Source organism: Crotalus tigris, unplaced genomic scaffold, assembly GCF_016545835.1.
Source record: "Crotalus tigris isolate CLP2741 ecotype Arizona unplaced genomic scaffold, ASM1654583v1 scf7180000018825.4774228, whole genome shotgun sequence".
NCBI classification, from domain to species: Eukaryota; Metazoa; Chordata; class Lepidosauria; order Squamata; family Viperidae; genus Crotalus; species Crotalus tigris.
The window spans coordinates 1,213,082-1,235,204 of NW_024097215.1; the positions used below are offsets into that span (position 1 = coordinate 1,213,082).

The 22,123-nt window shown below is 38.5% G+C and overlaps 1 protein-coding gene across 4 annotated transcripts in view; it reads right to left on the reverse strand.

The window, feature by feature from the left end:
* UNC5D (unc-5 netrin receptor D) overlaps positions 1-22,123 on the reverse strand; it is a 290,263-nt gene that overhangs the window by 17,578 nt on the left and 250,562 nt on the right. For all 4 annotated transcript variants that reach the window (XR_005558313.1, XM_039356590.1, XM_039356591.1 and 1 more), the window contains 4 exons: positions 15,569-15,653; positions 5,449-5,617; positions 4,120-4,347; positions 1,034-1,183 (listed from right to left, as the gene is read on the reverse strand). Coding sequence is in view for 3 of the 4 variants with exons in the window: in XM_039356590.1 (XP_039212524.1) it covers positions 1,034-1,183; positions 4,120-4,347; positions 5,449-5,617; positions 15,569-15,653 (632 nt within the window). In the remaining variant the exon portion in view is untranslated. The remainder of the gene's footprint in view (positions 1-1,033; positions 1,184-4,119; positions 4,348-5,448; positions 5,618-15,568; positions 15,654-22,123) is intronic.

Sequence of the window (22,123 nt, forward strand, 5' to 3'; positions counted from 1 at the left end):
AAAAGTTACAATCTACTGTTTGAAAACTGAATGTTATTATTTCACAGTAGCGTATTAATTTTTAAATATAATTAATCCCTTAGTGTCAAATCTCTTGCAGCTTAATTATTATGTTTTATTTTCGCTCTTTTAATGATAGGAATTTAAAAGCTACCTCAAGCCAAAACTGGACTTAAATGCAGAATGCCATTATTAGAAAAAAGTCAAGAAGTTGTTTACTATTAACTTCAATTATTTTTTTTTCCCCAACTTCTTAATCTATTTTACAGCCGAGTGGAGCAGTGACCTAGAGGTGAAAATGCTCACCTACCACTCAGAAAGTTGATAGTTCAATGCAGAAGTTTCTCTATCAGGGTGCAAAAAGAAAACATCTGCTGCAATGTCCACATAGGCATCAGGAAGGCCATCTAGCACAGCTCCATTCAGTCACCCTGACCCCATTCTGAAGCAAAGGATTGGAGGGTTCCAGCTCCACTAACCAATTATTAACCGTAACTGACCTAGCTTATTTTCAAGGTCAGCCAAGATGACATCATCTGTTGGTTGACCTGATAATATTTGACAAAATCTTTTATTTTAATCAGTTGAATGCCCAAATCTCTACTTCTACTGAACTGGAACTTGATCATAAATATTTTATTTATTCCAAATGTTCTTACTGTAGACTACCCAATATTCTAGTCAAAATGATCTGAAACTATGTTCCCCAAATCTTTCATAAATTTATAATGTTTTTTGGACATTTTGGAAATGGGAGAGGTAAAAGTACAGAATCTATTTCATTGTTTAAAAGCCTTAAATTTTTAATAATAATAATATCATCATCATCATCATCATCATTCTGGAAATGTGGCTTGTCCATAGATAACCAACATATTACTATACATTTAATCCAGAATTTTCTGGACTGTGTTAAGAGAAGCAATGAACCTCACAAAGTCATATGCCTTGGAGATTTGAAATTGCTTGGTTATTAAAAATGGAAAATATACTCATCCATTCTGCACACATATTAGTCTTCCTATGCAAATACCTGACATGCTGTGAATGGTTTAATTCTCCAGAGAAAAGGGGGAATATCAAGAACAGAGATCTGAAGGCTGAAGGTATTCCCTTTGAAATGCAGCAGTTTTGGTTCTTCCAGCAATTGTCCTCCCTGGTGTCTTTCACCTGAAATCACATCCTGCAACAATGGAGAACAGAAAACAAATATATTGTAGGCTAAATGTTGAAAAATTTCCCTCCATGCTGAAGATGATGGGATGAGAACTAGAATTTTGCTAAGGTGTTATTCTAAAAGAAAAGCTCCCATGGATCAATCCAACTATCCATGTCCTGCAAGAGAGAGAGAGGAGAGAAAGGAGAGGAGAAAGGAGAGGAGAGGAAGAGAGAGAGAGGAGAGAAAGGAGAGGAGAAAGGAGAGGAGAGGAAGAGAGAGAGAGAGAGAGAGAGAGAGAGAGAGAGAGAGATGTTTCAGAGATGCTATTGCTCATTTCAAATTATGTCTCTTTTTCAGTTGTTGTGTATAGCTTTTGTGTGTATCTCATCTCAAAGTAGCAGAAAATTAAATCACAAAGGTTTGAGAATTTCAGTTTCAGAGGATGCAAGAAAAGAGGCTTTGTGGCCTTAAAGCAGGGAACCTCAATTCAGCTCTCCATGGCCAACTCTTCATGGCCAATTCTCCACCGCCAACTCTCCATGGCCAACTCTCCACCGCCAACTCTCCATGGCCAACTCTCCAAGGTCATCTTGCCACAACCAACTTGCTGCAGTCAATTCACCTTGGCCAACTCACCGTGGGACAACTTGTTGCAAGATACGATTTACACTAATATCAAAGAAATAGTCCAATAAAATCATGAAAGAAAAGATGACAAAGGAGGGACAAAATGAAACGTGAATGACAAAAATTAAAATATTCTTTTTAAATTATTTTAAATAATTCAATTGGAATTGTTGAGCTGTCCCACAGCAAGTTGCTCCACGGCGAGTTGTCTCACAGTGAGTTGGCCATGGCGAGTTGGCTACAGTGAATTGGCCACAGCAAGTTGACCACAGCAAGATGTTCCATTCCATCTGCAGAGAACGAAAGACAGCATGACTGCCCAATCTATCTGACCCAGGAGGTTATTCTCTCCGGATCAGAACTTCAGCCTCTGCTTTCAATAAATCAGTTGTTAAACAAGATTGCATACATTATTGTATGGATTTAATTTCGTGAGATCGTTTGATGTTTAATTCTTCAGTGCATTGTCTTCCCTGGGTAAGGAAACTACTGGAGATAGATTATCAAATATTTGCTTTCTGCAGCTTGTGGATGTTTCTAAGGACTTTGCCAATTGGGAACTTGGAGAATGTCTGCTAGGTTTTTCTTTCTTTTCAAGCTTGGAAATTCTATGGATTCTATTGTTTAGCAGTCTCTTTATTTTGTGCATGAATCATTCCAAGCTTTTGGCATCCAGATGCCTCGTCGAATACTCAGAGCTCATTACTCCTGATCGAATACAGAAGAGCTGTAAGCAAGAGCTTGGGAAAAAAAAACCACAACAACACCAGAATTAAAATATGAAAACCGTGCACTGGACTGCATCGCGTTTGCTCGGCTAGAACTACATCTGGCTCTGAATCCCTCCATTTACCCAGGGAAAAAGCTTCTTGCTGGGAGAAATGTCTGTTAGGACCGAGCTCCACATCGTGTTCAGTTATCTGGAACTTTCTGTAATCCTTCCACTTCTTTGTGGAAAAAAAAAAAAAGAAAAAGGGAAAAGATCTGGCAGGCCATCTTTTATGGCATATGACCAGGTGTGGAGGACACACTTAACATATTGCATCAAGCTTCTTTTGTTCTGAATAAGCCCCCTGAGGTTTCAGGCAGACTTTGAGAAGAAAAGAGCCAGCCATATACAGTTTTCTGCATCCCCGATCTTTACTATCTGGCTGGCACCTTTATTTTATTTTTGTTTCAGAGGGCAAAGTTAGATTTTAACTATTGCTTGTAATTGGTCCTTACAACTGGGCTTGTCTTGACAGACTATTTAAACCAGTGGTTCTCAACCTTTTTAATGCCGCGACCCCCAACCGGTCGTAAGTCGAGGACTACTCAACTGGTCGTAAGTCGAGGACTACTCAACTGGTGCAGCACCGTTTGCAGAATGGGACTTTTGGCGGGCTCAGCAGGGCAGAGACAGCCTGGACAATTCCTATTGGCTTTTGAAAGCCAATAGAATTAGACTCTATTCAAGAGAGTCTATTCTACTGGCTTTCAAAAGTCAATAGAATAAAAGGGAGTAGCACAGCTAAGGAAAAGGGGGAAAAAATGGTGGACTGCGTTGTTTGGCGACCCCCGTGAAATGGTCGTTCAACCCCAAATGGGGTCCCGACCCACAGGTTGAGAACCACTGATTTAAACCTTCTCTGCACTCTAGAATGTCTGCACAATTCCGCTCCCTTTCCCTGTATCTCTGGGCACAGAAAAGAAATGCAAGCACATTTTATTGTTATTGTTTGTTTATTATTTAAATTTACTATAGCCACCCAACTCCAGTGCATTCTGGATAGAGCATACCCCCTTACCCCCCCCCCAAAAAAACCCTGTGCATTTTACAGCCCCTGGAATACATCTGGCCCTTTGATTGTCCCTGTCCAGCTCATGTGAGGACAATTGGAAATTAGAAATCAAATATAAATAAACATGCTGCAAAAGGGCAGAAGGCTGATTCAGGTCTGTCTCTGTGCAGTTACCATGTGCTCCTTCAGCCAGGTGGCCAAAGAGGATGAGATGCCTACGCAGTGCTCGTCCCTCACCTGGAGCAGCCTGAGGAGTTGAGTTGATGAAATTTGAGGACATCGTATCAGGTTACATTGGTTTGGCTCAGTGGTAGGATTCAGACAGTTTGCATCAGTTCGGCAGAACCGGTAGCTAATTTTTTGTTGCCCAAACTCTGAATGGACTTCCCAAAGCGGCATCCACATAGAGAGCCAGTTGTTCACATATTTGAATCCCACCACTGGTTTGGCCCTCCACAACAGTCTCAATTCCTTATGTGGCCCTTTGGGAAAGTTAATTGCCCACCTTACGTTAAACATCTGGAAAGGCCAAGAATGGTTTGGCCATCTTACCTGAAACGCCCAGGGAGTGTTGTCAACACAGTACACTCTTAGGCTGTAATCCAGAGAGTTGCAGGACATACAGCCAAAGACGGCTACTTTCAGTTCTTTAACAGAACAATCAGAGAGTGGCTCTCCAAAGAGAGCATAAGTTCCAAAGGAGTCCAAAAGGATATGACAAGCATATGGGTCCAAGAGGCAGTAACAAGAAGTGGTTTCTTCCTCTACAGACATCACTTCCTGGATGCATCAGAACATTAAGCCCAGAAAGAAGAAAAGCAAAAGTGACTTGACAGAAAATGAATTACATTAAAACAGGTTCCATACAACTTCTGCTTGCAGGTTTTGTTTTGTTTTGTTTTTGTATGGAGAAAAATAATAACTTGGAACAGACTTACTCTATACACTATAGGTAGACTATTTTCTTGGTCAGGGGTTCCGAAAAAAGTATTTGCAGGTAAAGAACTGCACTTGGTTGAGTTAGAGTTTTTCCCTTTTCTCCGAGTTGGGGGTTTGTGATGTCTATTTAGTTTTAAACTCCTTCAAATTAATGTTAGTGTTTAATGTCAGGCATGAAGGATCAGGATCTTACACACATGTTCCAGTTCAGAAGATTTATTGCTCAAGCCTGTACACAAGAATTCAGTCAACTAAAACTAAATTGGCACCAAATAAGGATCAGTGGAATTTAAGGGGCTTGGGCTTGGATCGTTTGTGGCAATGTAATGACTCTAGACTGATGACTCGCTTAACTCTGCACTTCCCAGCTCTACCTGCTCTTTTCCTATCTCTATACTTCTGTTTCGATAACATGTCACAGCACTATGTTGTTTATCATGGGTAATTGCAATTAGAGGAATTTTTAGGATCCCTCAAACAGGAAGTTGGGGGTTGCATATGGTCTTGAATAGCCTGCTCGCCAAATCTTGATATGTGTTGATGAAAATACTGATAAATAAGTGTTTACATTGAAGACTGTTTAGTCATCAGAGCAAACTATTCTAAGGTTATATTTGGAAATGGAAACTCCCAAACTAAAATCTCTCTCCTCTTCTCTTCTCTTCTCTTCTCTTCTCTTCTCTTCTCTTCTCTTCTCTTCTCTTCTCTCTCTCTCTTTCTCTCTGTCTCCCTCTCTCTCTGTGTCTCTCTCTTCCTATCATCTATCTTTCTATCTATCCAATTATGTTTATATACTGTCTATCTCAAGGTTGACTCTAGCCTCCAAATACATGGGTGAATATTCTTGCTTTCACTGTTAAGTATCACTAACATCTTAGCAATGGTCTTCAACTCTTCTAATTTTTATCAGCTTCATCTATTTCTGACAGTAATTTTGCTTACCTCCCATTTGCCTAGATGCTTTCTTTTTTTCAAATGAATATTCCAATGCTCAGAGTTCACATCTGCACAATGTGGGATTGTCAAGGCAAATGGAGTAGAGACCATCAGTTCTATAGGTCCACAAGTCACTTCTGGACCTAGAAGGATTTCACTTCCTTCCAGCTGAAGGCTTCACATTGGATACATAAGAAATGTTGAAAAGGAAAGAAACACAAAATCAAATTATTTTAACACACACACTCATTACATACAATATTTATCTTCATGCCTATGTTCCATTTATATTTGCTCAGTTGTATAATTAATGCCTTTAAAAAAATGTAACAAAATCTCAGGGCTGTAACCATGAACAGCACACAAACAAAACAGAGAAAAACATTGAGAATTCGGTAAGTAAAGAAAATGGTATATACTGTATGTCAGACAAAATTCATCCTATATACCATCCTTCCACAATCAGACATTTTCCAGATGTACAAAGACTATAACTTTCAGAATTCCTTAACCAGTATTGCTGCAGTGGATTTTGCAACCATTTGGGAAGACTGATATGAGCTGAACCATACATAGCCAATGTATACTATCCACACAGTACATAAAGTGCCAATAGATTCCAGAACTGCTAAAAAAAACCCCAAAGGATATCCTGATAAGTTCTAGAAACAACAGGACCAGTTCCTACAACTAACTGAAATGTCTACTTTGCCCCTGCATTTACAAAAACAACACCATCACACATCCCCAACAATTGCATATGCAAAATCAGGGGCAACTTCACATGGACTGCTGTTAATACGATGCACAGGAACATCTATCAATAATGCCCTTCTAGATTTTACATAGAACAAACAGATCATATTTTATGTAAAACAATTAATGGCTACAAGTTTGAAATCATGACTCAAAACATGGACTATTTATTTATTATTTATACTATATAATATAACATATAAAGATCAAAGGAATTCAAGAGGGGTTGGGCTTAGACCATTTGTGGCAATGTAATGATTCTAGGCTGGTTAACATGCTTAATTCCACCCCTCAACTCCACCTGTTCTTCTCCTACAAGGTGTCTACATTTGAAGGAAGGGACCTGGAAAATGCCACCCTAGGAAAATCAGATAATGTTAGGGGAGATGACCCCATAGATAGCCTGCAAAATATGAGAGCATTTGAAGCTCCCAGGACACTCTATTACAAATCTCAAGGTTGATTGGACAATTGAGTGAGAGACTGCTAACACATACATTCAACATTTTTGCCTATCTTGAAAGATCTCAACAAACATAATGGATTTTAACAAATGGATTACACAAATACCTGTAATCTGTTTCACATGTCACCTACATCTTCACAGCCATCCTGTCTCCCCCACTTTTCCCCACCTCTTCTAATTGCTAGGTCAGTTTACCTACTCCACAGATCTGATGAAGTGAGCTGTAGATTATGAAAGTGTTTGACTTTTAATGAAATATATAAATTTGCGTAGGTTCTGCTAGACTTCTCCTGATTTTTAACTTGTTCTTCTTTTTAAACAAAACATGAGAACCTTGTAAGGATAACACAATGTGCTTAGCAATTCTGGAATCCCAACTAATCAATGGGATCATAAAATGGGGACCGGACAGAATCCATTGAAAGACGGCATGCTTGACTGAATCTCTGAAAGGCATATTCCACACTGCAACATTTTGTGAGAAAATCCATTTGTTGGACTCAGCCTCCATCTGTTTTCTTTTTTTCCCTTATCAATTTGATATTATTTCCTTATCTCTATTCTGAAGCTAAATGGTCCCTTTCAGGCAAAATGAAAGCAAACTCTAATTTTAAGTGATAGAATTGCAATGAGATTTTTATTTATTTATTGTCTGCGGGTGCTAAGAGTAATGTGTTATGGCTGCAAAAGAGAAAAAAAGAATAAGATAATTATAGCTCAGCAATATATCCTCTTGCAAATTGTCTCTTTCCACTATGACTTACTGAGTTTGAAAGCACTTCTGATCTGACCCAGAACAAACCTAATGGGTAACAGAATGCAAGCTGATATTACGTTATAAAATAACTGATAAGAACTCCTTCTCTATTTCAGGTCTAAATTTAGAACCATTCCTTATAGATGTTTTCCTTTTGTTAAATGTTAAGCAAATAAATCAGTTTAAAAAAAACCCACAACCATCGCCCCAATCCCTTAAGTTTTGTGATTTATATATTACTTTGAATAAATTGCAATACATTTTAATGTTCTGAGGAAACCAATCCTGTAAATCTAACTGAACTGTCAGGATGGGGAAGAGAAAGAGTAAGAGAGAACAATGAACAATTAGATTCAACCCCAGTGCAGCAGCTTTTTGCAAGGAGAAATAAACCATTATTTATTTTTAAACTTAGATATGTGAGAGGAAACCTATTACACTTAGAAGAAGAGACTAAGTGAAGGGAATAAGAAGAAACTAGCTTATTGGACTCCAACTTCCATTACCTACAACATGACCAATAACCAGGATTAATGATTAGATGGTCACAAGTCCCCCATCTGTAGCTAGGAAACAATAATGGGAGGTGGGCATGTATCTCCCCTTCGTTTGGGAGACCTCTGTGAGAAACAAGCTAAGGACTAAGAGTGAACCATGGTTTGATCCAGTGGTGGGATTCAAATACATGAACAACTGGTTCTCTGGATGCTGTTTCTGGAAGTCCAATCTGGGCCTGGGAAACAAAAAATTAGCTACCAGTTCTGCTGAAGTAGTGCGAACCAGCTGAATCCTATCACTGGTCTGATCCAACAAGGCTGTTCTTACATTCTGAAATTTTCTGAGAAGTTAATGGCAGCTCTTGCACTAATAAAAAGTGAGAATAGAAACCAAAGAGTAGTGGATAAAAATGGCCACCTCAACAATAGAGCCATCTAAGCCAGTCCACAATTGACTGGGAGACCCAGGCCTGAACATACAGCCAAGACTTGAGGAGGGTTTTTTGGAATATCTAAAGGATGGATCTAGTCTAATTTTGGATGGAAGACTGTTCCATAAAGCAAGTGTTGCCGTAGAGAAGGCATGTCACCTGGGACCATCAAATGAAGATCTGTGGCTGATGGTACCTTCAACATGCCTGCTCTGCCCAGTCTAGAGAGGTGGGCTGGTGTAACCATGGAGAAATAGAATTTGTCCTCCTGCAATCTCACAAGTTATAGTTTCTTCTTCTGAACCAGCACAGCCATAACAGAGTGCAGTCAGTAGGACTTGCTTTCTGAATCATTTACACTGATTTATCACTGATCCCCATATGGTAGCTAATGGTCCCTAGATTACCATCTGTGTTCATAGCATTTACTGGAATGAGTGCTGCCTGAATTCACGTGAAAGGTAAGCATTAATGGATTCGGTCCAACAGTATAATCTTTTCAAGGGAGCTCTTCAATTGCTTTTTGGAGAAGTATCTCTCCCTTTAGTGAATCTAATATACAGCCACACTGGAATTCTGGGAATTATTTAATACTGAATGAACTGAAATCAGCTAATTAGAAGAACTTCCTCACCCCAGAAACAGCGAGAACCTTCTCTGTAACAGCCAGCCTGAACACAAAGAGTCTGAACACAAGAGTTCATTTTCTGTTTATGGAATCCAGAGAACATTGTACAATTTCAAGTATTTAACATTTCCCTGGGTGCAGAGCAAACAAATTGCAAAGCAGATCTAATCCTTTGGCCTCCATCAAAATCAGAAGCTTGTTTTGTTTTCTGAAGAATGGAAGAAACCGTAAGAGAAAATAAACTAGCATTCTTTCCATCCCCTGGCCAAATCTAATTCCATGGGTTAGTGACTGTGAAGGGGAACATTTTTTTTTTCAGACTGAAGGAGAGTAAAATTGGCTATGCTTCGATTATTTAACTGAAATGAAATCATCAAACTATGAAGTTTAATTTTTTAACACTTATGAGCACTGTATTAGGTATTAAGAAAATATTTTTCCCATGATGAAGAATAACAGAAACACATAAATGTATTTATCTGTTCTGGGTGAGGGAGAGAAAAAAATTAACGATGTTGAACCATCTTTTGCAGAAATGCACACAACAATAGACCCAACTTACAAAGTTCAGATTTCTCCAAACAAGAACAGAACAGACTGCAATAGAAAGTAGGCAATCTGATAAACAAAAGTCAGCCAATCTGTTATAGTGATTAAGGCACCAGGCTAGAAAACAAGAGTGTGAATTCTAGTCCTGCCTTAGGCAAGAAAGCCAGTTGGGCCAGTCATTCTTTCACAGCCCCAGGAAGCAAGCAATGGCAAATCCTACAACTATACTGCAGCAAATCATGAAACTGCCACAAATCTGTTTTGTTTAGAGGCATAACGTATAGCATTATTCTTCTCTAGGTATTTCCTATTATAAGAGCAATAGCAGTAGCACTTAGACTGATATATCACTTCATAGTGCCTTACAGCTCTCTCTAAGTCAGTGTTTCTCAACCTTGATCATTTTAAGGCATGTGAACTTCAACTCCCAGAATTCCACAGCCAGCATTGGAAATCTGGGAGTTGAAGTCCACATGCCTTAAAATGGTCAAGGTTGAGAAACACTGCTCTAAGTGATTTACAGAGTCAGCATTTTGTCCCCAACAATCTGAGTCCCCATTTTATTAACCTTGGAAAGATGGAAGGCTGAGTCAATCTTGAGCCAATGAGAATTGAACTGCTAGCAGTCGGCAGAATTAGCCTGCAATGCTGCATTCTAACCACTGCACCACCACGGCTCTTAATAAGCTTCCCATTAATTTACCACTTTCTATGAAAAATCCTGCTTTATTTTATATTACATGGAAAAGATAGACTAGAGTATACATAATGATTTTCAGTGTATGTATTCATTCATGCATTCATTTATTCATTCATGCATTCATACATACATTCAATTTTTAGGCTATTCCTGAATTATAGCGGCTTAAAATTTATGAAAATGTAAAAGAAATTTAGCATAAAACAACATACATTAAAGAAAAAGAATACAGCTGATTGAATGATAGAACCCCAAACTCAAAGTGTTAAACCACTATCCTAGCCCAAGCATTAATAATTTTCAAAAAAAAAAAAAAATCAAAAGGAGGTGAGTAATACAAATTAAATCATCCTCATCATTAACATTGTTTTGTTCCATCAGTTTTAAATACTGCCTGAGGAAATGTATCCATCTTCCATTTAAAAGTTGCTTCCAATTATGGGGGAGTTCTTTTTTTTTTCTTGAAAACATTTCTTATCCAAGAAGCTTCTTCAGTTATGTCAGAATTGAAGAAGCTTCATGGATGAGAAGCAAAATGTTTTCAAGGAAAAAAACAAAGGAAGTCCAGTTATCTTTTGAAAAGCATCTTTGAGACAACCATGACCTGGATGACTGAGAATCTCCACTGATGACTTTTTGGACTGATCTGTGATATTTTCATGGCAACAAAATGGAATTGATTTGCCATTTCTCTCAAGCTAGACACCTTATAACGGACAAACTAGTACTAAACACTTCAACCCTGCTTAAGTTTTCAAGAGTGGCTAAGAGTTGTCACAAACATACCACCACAATCAAATCCATGTCAAAAGAAATTGTTGGAAGCACTGAAAAAAAAAATAGTTAATTATGATGCCTAGTTCAAGAGACTAGGACACATAGTGTAGTTTTCAAGATTTAATTCTCACTGAGAGCAAAGATCTTGGCAATCCAGTGAAGTGGCAATAACCCGTGAAGACTTAAATCAATCACAAAGTATCTTTGCATTTTCTTTTTGCTCACTTGTGTGTGTTTGTTTGTTTTTTTTTCCAAGAGAACAGCATAGCTTTGGTACCTTCAGTTGACAATGGACATTTACAACAAATCATGTTAATGGGACTTGCTCTTTCTTCCAGAAGAATTAATAGGACAAGAAACAATACTCTTAAAGTGCAGTTAGAACCCATGAAAAAGCTCTACAATGCATAATCAGGTGCTCCAGCTTTGGCTTCTCATTAAAGCACATCTCATATTATTTGGATTCTTAGCAAACATGCACCATTGTTCATCTCTTCTTTGCTATGACAAATATACAATAATGACAAATACCATGTTTCCCATGAAAATATTATATTTTTTTTTTGCTCCAAAAGACGCATTAGGGTTTATTTTCCAAATTAGGTCTTATTTGGGGGAAAATACGGTACTAAATGCGTCTGTCTGGCTGATGATCTTAACTGGGCTTATTTTGGGGGTGGGGCTTATATTACGAGCATCCTGAAAAAAAATCATGCTAGAGCTTATTTTCCGGGGAAACACAATATACACCAGTGGTGGGATTCAGCCAGTTCACACTGGTTAGGTAGAACCAGTAGCTCAATTTTGCTGCATTTGGAGAAATGGCTGGCTTTCAGAAGTCCAGTCTAGGCCTTGGACGCCTCCCAGGCCTAGAACAACCAGCCGGAAGTTCATGGATGCCACTTCGGGAAGTCCGTTCTAGGCCTTGGAGGCCCAGGCCTGCATCGAATAAGAGAACTGGTTGTTTAGACACTTTTTTTTCTAGAAATGTTTATACATTAGAAAGCAAACTTGCACTGCACATTCCAGACAAGTATAGAACTGCGATGACAACCATACTCCAACTAACACTGTAAACTGAGTAGTGTCTATTTGATTTATTTGATTTTTATCCCACCTTTATTATTTTGTCTTCCTCCTCTTATTTTCAACACTCTACCTCCTCTTACCTCCAACAACCCTGTGAGGCAAGTTGGACTGAGAGAGAGAGAGAGAGAGATTGGCCCAAGGTCACTAACAGCTTGGTACACCTAAAAACACCCACTATCTGAAATGTTTGATAACAATGATAAATCCATGAACATCTGGATAATCTGAGATTTTTTTTTTCTATTTTCGCAATCCCTTTCATAAGTATGTACCACAAAATATCCTTTCTTCTTCTTCTTCTTCTTCTTCTTCTTCTTCTTCTTCTTCTTCTTCTTCTTCTTCTTCTTCTTCTTCTTCTTCTTCTTCTTCTTCTTCTTCTTCTTCTTCTTCTTCTTCTTCTTCACAAAGACTTGTAGATATTAAATTTGGTAGAAAAGAAACATATTTTCTTCAAGCAATCACATAAAATTTGGGCTAAACCTCTTTTAAATAGTATTATACTACTATCTTTCCCTCTTGAATAATAGTTTAACTTGGCAATACCTGTAATAAACATTAGTCTTGATGACTTGCTTACAAGACGTTCCTAGGATGATCTGAACAATAGCACTATTCATGCTTTTCCACCTGATTTGTTCTTTCTAATCTACATACTTCCAAAAGATCCTATTCAATGCATACAACTTCCCCTCAAAGAAATGAAGTATGAATGCAAAACTATCAAGGCTAGGAATGAGCCACCAATGCTTTCAGTGCCTGTGACCCTCAAACCAAAACCAGCATGAATTATCTTGTTTCTCATTCATTCATTCATTCATTCATTCATTCATTCATTCATTATTCATTCATTCATTCTATAGTGGTTCAAAGCACTCATCCAACACCTTAAAATCCTTGCTGGACCAGGGCTTCACCTGATTTCCAAGTGCATACCTTAATCAACTTATTTTGCAGCCAATAAATGTTGATAGATAATGATGGTGGAAGGAAGGAAGATGAAAGGATCCCAGAATAACTTGAGCATTTTATGAACAAACAAAAGAAACAAATCAAACAATCTGATTAAGACAATGCCAGGTTGTAAAATGTAGAAGACATACCAAAAGCTTTTTCGGTTATTTTTCCCCCAGAAGAGAAACATTATCCCAGACATAATTTCTGGGATAAACTGAAATGAACTTTGGGGGAAAAACAGCTACTTTTCCCAAAGCAAGGGACACAGACACACACACACACACACAGACACAGACACACACACACACACACACACACACACACACAGAGAGAGAGAGAGAGAGAGAGAGAGAGAGAGAGAGAGAGAGAGAGAGAGAGAGAGAGATGTAGCTATGTTTCCTCTGAAAAGAGTTGGAATATACTTACAGACCTGTCAACTCTTTGAAAGGGAAAAAAATGTGCAGCATTTTAATTAAAGTTTAATTTAATATTTTCCCCCCAAGAATTTCAGCAAACGAAGCTCCCTAAGTTAGTTTGGTCTAGCTTGTTCTTCCCACTTTTAGCCTACAGAAGTCAAACAGCTGGGAGAGATTTGTGTGCCTTCTATTTAATTAACCTATTTTAATTCATTTCTACCATGATTTTGCAATAAAATTATCTAGGTTCAAACTTGTAGATTTTTCTTTTTAATATTTTCTTCCATTCTTCCAATCAAAGAAGAGATGGAACAAAAATACCTGGGTTAATTAATCCTGGTGCATTACGCTTTAAAGTAGTAAAGAGCACAGAGCTGAATGAAGTTCACTTTAATGGTGCTTATTTAATTGCAGTGTAGAAATATTTGTTGGGGATCTTCCACCAAATCAAGTCAACAAGGGTGGTGAAGGGAATGGGCATAATAAATCTAATTCTCACAATAAACAAGAGCATTTGCAACAATCACCAGGCAACAGAGGCTGGGAACAATCAACAGCTTTTCACAGTATTAACAGGTAGTGAATCTGCAGAATTAAAACATAAGAGGAACCCAAGAATAAACACACAGATACACAGACACACACAGCAGAAGCACCTGGTGGTGGTGATGGGAACCACAGAGAGCTAAACAGGGTCAAGGATAGATGGACCAATGCTTGAAACAATTGCTAATTAGGGTTTTATAATAATATGGATTAGGGGACTGGAGGTTAAAACATATAAGGAACGGTTGCTGGAATTGGGTATGTCTAGTTTAACGAAGAGAAGGACAACGGGAGACATGATAGCAGTGTTCCAATATCTCAGGGGCTGCCACAAAGAAGAGGGAGTCTGAAGGCAGGACAAAAAGCAACGGGTGGAAACTCATCAAGGAGAGAAGCAACCTAGAACTGAGGAGAAACTTCCTGACAATTAGAACAGTTAACCAGTGGAACAACCTGTCTCCAGAAGTGGTGAATGCTCCAACACTGGAAGTTTTTAAGAAGAGACTGGACAGCCATTTGTCCGAAATGGTGTAGGGTTTCCTGCCTGAGCAGGGGGTTGGACTAGATGACCTCCAAGGTCCTTTCCAACTTTATTATTATTATTTTTATTATTATTATTAAAGATATTTGCTTTCATTCATGAAATTAATAAATCCCCAAAATATCTCAGATTTCCCCAAAAATATGTTGTTCTCCATCACTGTTTCACTTTTCAGACCATTAGGAGAACACTGAATTTCAGCTGCATATGATGAATGGATATTGCTCATTTAAACCAACATCTGTCTTTAAATGCACATAAAGTTAGAAATGAGAAACCCATTTTTAGCTTCAAAAGGATAGAGAATACTGAAATGTTCTTGCATCTGCTATTTATCTTCCCACTCTTAATTCCGGCAGGACTCATTTCCTGTATCAGTGCCTGGCTGACACGGAATTAGCCAAGATGTTACCTAGATTTTGCTTTAAAAACCCCACATTTTGACTGTCTAATTCTACCTAGCTGGAATGTGAACTTTGCCTTACTTAACTATGTCTGCCACAATTGGTTTACAATATCATTTAGCTGCTACTAGCACCTGTAAAACTACCTCAGAAAAGGAATAAGAATAATAATTTATACAGCAATTTTTTGTCATGTAAAAATTGACATGAAGCAATGGAAATCACAATTTATATATTATAAGCCATCCATCCCCCCAAAGAGCAATAGTAGAACAGTAGAACTTGCGTAACAGTAGTATAATACAAAGTAATGAGAAAATCAGTAACTGTTCCTTTCCTTTCCTTCCCCCACCTTCCCTTCCCCTTCCCTTCTCCTTCCCCTTCCCTTCCCCTTCCCCTTCCCTTCCCCTTCGCTTCCCCTTCCCTTCCCTTCGCCTTGCCTTACCTTGCCTTGCCTTGCCTTACCTTGCTGTGCCTTGCCTTGCCTTATCTTGCTGTGCCTTGCCTTGCCTTGCCTTGCCTTGCCCTGCCCTGCCCTGCCCTGTCCTGCCCTGCCTTGCCTTGCCTTGCCTGTTAAAAAGATAATATATGTATCAGACTTTGTTCCAGCCTTACCTGGATTCATCATGGTTGATTGCAAGGTAGATCTCCCAAGATGTTTCTTCAGGGATAGCCCCATGGGGAATTAGCAGGCTAACTCCTGGAACAGCAAGGACAAAAATTACTTGGAAACACTCCAAGTGCTTATTAGAATTAAAGTGAACTGAACTTGCAACAGACAAAAGGAACATATCACTTTTATCGTGGCTTTGCAGTAGATAAATCAATGTTGCTGTCATCTGAATAGTACAACAAACATCATGATTCAACTGATAAGCATTTATTATACTGGAATATTTGCAGAGCAATCTTTCTCCATGGTTTCAGGTAAAATTATATTTTGTTTGCAGGAAGCACTTGAAAACAATAAAGATTATTTTTTAATAGCCTACCGCAGTAATACTTGTGTTAATATGGCAAAAAGTGTTTTTTTTTTTCAGTATTAAATTGTGTAGGTATGGGTTAAAAATAATTCTTCACAGTATCTGGGAAGTTCACATGTATCAAGGGTTTTGATGCAAAATCCTTATCCTGCTGGTTTCTGATGAATTTCTCCTCTGAAAATTTAGCCTAAAAATTAGATATTTAATAATATGAAACGATGAAGTTGGATTCTAATCAGAGATGGTTCAGGTGGACCTGCTGTGGCCTTCTGTTCTATGCACTGCTCTATCTTAAGCATCCTTTCCCAGAGACAGTAATATCACCATGCAGAACAGGGCATAAAAAACCTTTCAAAATTGTCTGCCCAGTTCTCAAATTGGGTGGATGTTTTACTTGAAATTCTTCAACAATCTCTCAAGGCAGTGATGGCGAACCTTTTAGAGACCAAGTGCCCAAACTGCAACCCAAAACCCACTTATTTATCGCAAAGTGCCAGGGCTGCATCAGCATTGTGGTACCCTCAGTGTGGGGGGCGTGGCCCACTGGGTGGGCATGGCTGCAGTGGTCACAGCAGACTGGGTAAGCATGGCCAGGGCCAGTCCCTTGCCATCTCAAGAGCATTCCTGGGAGGTCACCGCCACTTGCTTGCTCATTTCCTGCCCTGTTGCTTCCAAACACTATGTGCCCGCTACTCTGGTGAACTCTGCCAGGTCAACGGCACGCGTGCCCAGAGAGAAGGCTCTGAGTGCCACCTCTGGCACGCGTGCCATAGGTTCGCCACCACTGTCTCAAGGGATCAAGGAATTCCCCCCCCCCCCAGTGCTGAAGGACTCTTACTGAAGTAGCTCCTGAAGAAATTCTCTTGAAGTGTCTTCCCTTTGGATTTAAGTGAAGTTGGGAAGCCAAGAAAACTGCAGATTATTGAGAGAGAATTGTACAGTGAAAGACAGGACATTCACACATGTCTTTGGCTGCCAGGGAATTAAATAAGGGAGTGTTATGAGAATTTGTCTACAATTCTCATAACCTTTGGACAAATTTCTAAAGAAATTTATCTGACATCAAACTGAATGACAGACATAAAAACAAGAACATGTTTTCACCTGTACATTGTTTCCTCTAACAGGAGAAATAGTCGCTGTATAAACATCACTCTGAAGATCAGATCCATGCATTGTAAATTGGTCATTAGGGGTGCCCATCACAGCCACTTCCCCATATGCCACTTGGAGGACTTTTTCGGGTTGTACATAGAACTACCAGCTAACTGCATCAGAGAGTCACAATCCTGCTGTCAACACTGCAAATATTGTATATTCCAATTAGTATATTGTATAAATCCAATTAGTGTGAAGCCTGCTTCTGGGGGCAGATTGCAAGGATAACAAAGTTGCTTCACACAATTTCCTTGCTTTAGATTTCCCATTATAAGATATCAAACAATTGGTTTGGGAACCCTTTCTCCTGAGAATGGCTATAAATGAGGGCAATATCCATTAATATTGATACATTTAATAGAGAAAATGGAAATTCTTCCTATAGGACAAAATTTATCTGGTCAATTCTATGAGAAAATAGCCTGGAGATTTTTGGAACCATTGGTATGAAAAACAATCAATCTGTACACACAAACTCACTCAATCCCAGAGTGTACAGAAAGTGAGGCATCATAGGTCAATTATTACTTTGTTTTTAGAAAACGTTGCTATGTGTATTGAACATAGACACACACACAAACACATATACACCAATACACACATATGCACATATACACATATGCACAAACATAGTACTAATGGATAAATATTTTATGAGGCTGGTTTACAGCCACAAGAAACTTTAGTTAGATGGTGATGATGACAGCATTAATATAATATATATGACAATAATAATAATAGTAATAATAATAATAATAGTAATAATAATAATAATAATAATTTTTATTTTGCGGTCACAGACCAAAATACAAGTGCAATGAAAGAAAACTCAATAAAAATATATATGCCTAAAATATATTGGAAAAGATCATTATTAGCAGATTTCATGGGTGCATATAAAAAAGAACTCCAACTGTCTCTAAAGAAAATGTTTTCCTCATTCCTTTTGCATCTTAAGCTGTGCTAAGCCTTTTTCACAACGCACATGGGTGTTTTCACATATGTCCTCCCTCAAAATTGGCAAGAAACTGACTCAGCTGTATTCTGCAACAGTAGCAAATGAAATTAAGCAGCACGTTCAGAGGGGGCAGGAAAGTTGCTAAAAAGGGTTCGGTGCCATAGAGTAGAGATAAAAGATATAAATAAGGCAAGTGACTTGGAGTTACAGTACATTCCACCTGTTTGAGAGGGGTGTGACCCCCAAACAACTCTACAAAATATTAGAGAAAAGGAAGGGGGGAAGAATGGAAACCTCTCTCCCTTAAGACTTCCAAACATAGATAATTCAGTGAAGTCGCCAGCTTTTTACCATGCAGCAGTTCTTACTAGCAATTAAATGAATCTTGGTACCAAGCCTACTAATTTATTCACTTAAATAGGAATGACATCTTGACCCGTACTGATAACGTGGCTATGCTTATTATGATATACAAAGCGATAAATGAGCATCAGCAATTAAACCCTGCTCAGTGTGTTGCCTTCTCTTCACCTTTTTTACCCTCTTCTTCTGGAGTGATTCTCCTGGGGAATAAACAATTTTGTCCCCTGGATGAGTTGAATAGCACAGCTCACAAAAGAGATCCTTTCACAGGATGTTTTGTCCAGCAGCAAAACATTACAGCACAGCCCAGAATCCACAACAAAGTGCTTCAGAGATTGATATATTTTTTTTAACTATCTGAGCTCCTCGAATCTTACAGTTTTGTTTAGAGGACTCATTGAGAAACTAAAGCCCAAGTCCTTGTACAGTGCTAAAATCCAATTTGATAATGCCAGCAAATGTTGACCCAGTCTGTGCAGGAATACATCCAAGAGCTTAGCCCTCTTGAGATCACTGATCCTGCAAGAGATAGCTCTTCCTATTCAGCAGCTTCTCCAAACATTCATTTGGAATCTGCTTTTCTCAAACTTAAACCCATATCCATGTCCTTCCCTCTAAAACAATAGAGATCATTTTCTTCTTTAAGAGAGCCCTTCAGATAGTGTCATGTCCGATTGTCCAGGGATGCATGCCCAGTTGCAAATGCATTCATATGAATGTTTGGGCAATCCAATATGCACCACCTTTCAAAACACATTTGTGAATCTGGCAGAACTGAGTATGCTATTTTGCTACTTGATCAACCCATATCACATGTAAGCTACTGCTCATAATTGGGAGGATCTGTTCTTTGTTTGCCTTACAAGACAATAGCTTGGAATTGTACTTTTAAATCCATCCTCTTCATCATCCATTATATTTAACATATAATGACCAGTGAAGGGGCAGGAACAGAATTCTGAACCATTTCTTCAGGAGTAGGGGAACAGTGTCTGCAGGATATGATTTAAAAAAAAGTAAAGGTGAAAGTAATTTCACTGTCAAAGTAAGGTTAAAGTTCAGTCTGGCTTTTAAGAGATCACAGTATCACAGGACTTCCCTGGAGGCACGGATAATAAGTTGAGATGTGTGAGTTTTCTGTCTGAATGGTTGACTCTTCCACTGAAAATCCATTTGCTGAGTGTAATCAGACCAGGTGCCTTTGTGTTGATGTGAACATTCAGAGGACTTTGTGCATTTATGTACACACAAATACACACAGACACAGAGAGCGAGACACAAACTCATACACTTTTATTCAATCAAATCTTGCCATTTGGAATCTAAAAGTGAATCTTGACTGGTCTTCATCCCTTTAAAAAGTCACATGCATAGCCTTCAAGAACCTGGATCAATGTATAATCTACAGAATTTGTGAAGGTCTGCCTCTCTTTTAGAGGGAAATCAGGTTCTTCAAGCTATAATTTTTGTATCTAGATTAAATTCCAGAGTAAAACACTGCATTGCACAGGACATGGGACCCTTGCCTGTAATTGACAAGTGTAAATGACTACCCACTGAAGAATTGCCAGCAGGACAACTGAGCAGCAATTTTAAATGGCCTTTTTTTACTCACAGGGATACACCCAACTAAAACAAAAAATAATACTGAAAATGTAATCGAAAGCCTGTGCTGTTTGACAGAAAAAAAGAAAAGAGTTTCATTTCATTGAGCAAGGCAAGCATCTCGTATAATTGCTGGATACTCTAGAGCAGGTTTCCCATTTTTGACATGTTATTCCAATAGTTAGCTTTGATGAGGAAAGAAAGAGAAACATCTGCTACCCCAATGGCTTTTAAAAAAAAAACCAAAAACTTCATACAACAAAAGAACAGCGTATTTTAAAATTAATGTTATTTCACAACATGAAACAGTAGAAATCTTCACAAGCTGTACCTATTTGGGCATTTGCCTCCCGTAGGCAGACAGTAGGAGGGCCCAGCTATATGCTCAGTACAAGCTCCCTATGTGATCCAGAAAATTAACCATGTAGAATTTGAAATCACTTGGGTGCTGATCCCTGCTACAGCCTTTGTAATACTTGGCAAATGGTAGAAATATGATAAGGGATGTGGCCAGTAAACCTTCTCAGTCTCCCTCTACCTCTTCTACATCTATCATTGTATTTGGGCAAAGAAGAGCACCATGAACGGACACTTCATCAAACTTTTCTTTTGACAGGTTTTCCTTGCTAATTTCATTCAATCTAACATAAAAGAAATTGTGTGAGGAATTTGCTTCAAAGAAGAACCTTCCTTTGAAAGCAGGACAATCTTGTTTCGCAGGCATCAACCTTTCCTGTATGGTATTTATTCAGAAATCTGGGATGGCTCTATCGCTCCTGACCCTTAGAAAATGCAGTTGTTCAGAATGCAGTTCAGTTAGGAACCGTCATCAATATTCTCATTACTCCTATCATTTATGCAAGGCTTTGACCCCTTTCATGATTATTAGATCTGTTTTGCTGTTATTATTCTTTGACTGTTATTCTACAGCACCATGCCCGTGTGGAATGAGCCAGAATCCATAAAGTCAACAAATAAATGTTTCAATGAAATTAGGGGCGAGGGTCTTTTAATGATTCCATGGCTCTGAGGTGATTGCATGTGCTTTGATTTCACGGTATGGCCTCTCTCCAGTGGCCTGAACCAGAATGAGTCTAGTAGCACCTTGTCCAGTTAACACATTTGAAAAAGTTACTACCAGACTCCTTATTTTTGTAAAGACTATATAGCTCCCTTCTTGCAACATTCATTGGTCTATTGCTACCCTGAATTTACATTAGAATAGAATTTTTTTGTGGACCTTTGTCTTATTAGGAACCAAATAAACCAGGAAGCTGCAGAATGTTAGTGAAATATGTTTGGGGAACCAGAATGACAGTTGGTTTGATCATTTCATTACAATGGAGTTTTTAAAAAATACACTTTCCAGAAAAGCATATGCAAGAAATGCATCACAAGAGTAAGGTAAGAAAGAACAGAAGCTTATTTTATAGGGAAAGAAAACTTAAGAATTTGAGTGAACCAAAGAAGAGAGGAATGGCTATTTTCATAATGCCTTTTGGGGAGAAGCTTGAAAGAAGCTTATGGTTTGCCACTGTTGGAAAGCCTGTGTGTGTGTGTGTGTGTGTGTGTGTTCCATTGGATTCAGCAGGGCTGTGATAAATAACCTGGGAGAGAATGTGTTACTTCAATTCTTCTTCTACAGAATGGCAAATGGAATGAGCTCATCCTTTGAACTGAGTGAATGTTAGATTACAAGCTTACTTACCATATAAAAAGTATTCTGTTAATCATTAAGGTATTGATGTGCCAAATTATCCATTCACCTTTAATTTGCTCCATTCATGAAAGTATGTGCAGGAAGAGATGGGGAGCAAATTAAATAGCAGTGATTTGAAATGGAAAATCTTTGAGAAGTCTCACACTACAGGAGAGATTGCCTTCCTTGGGTGATGGCTGAGGAAATCTATCTTTAAGAAACTGTTTAAACTTAATTTCTGTACTCACTTGCATGGGTACAGAGGTTCTCTCCATCTTGCAGTTTCTTCCATCTTTGGATAATTATGTGCCCCATAATAATCATGGAACAGAATACCTTCCCAGGTGATTATGCAGGGTTGATTGGTCGTATGACCATTCACTCAAAGAACTGGAAGAAACTCA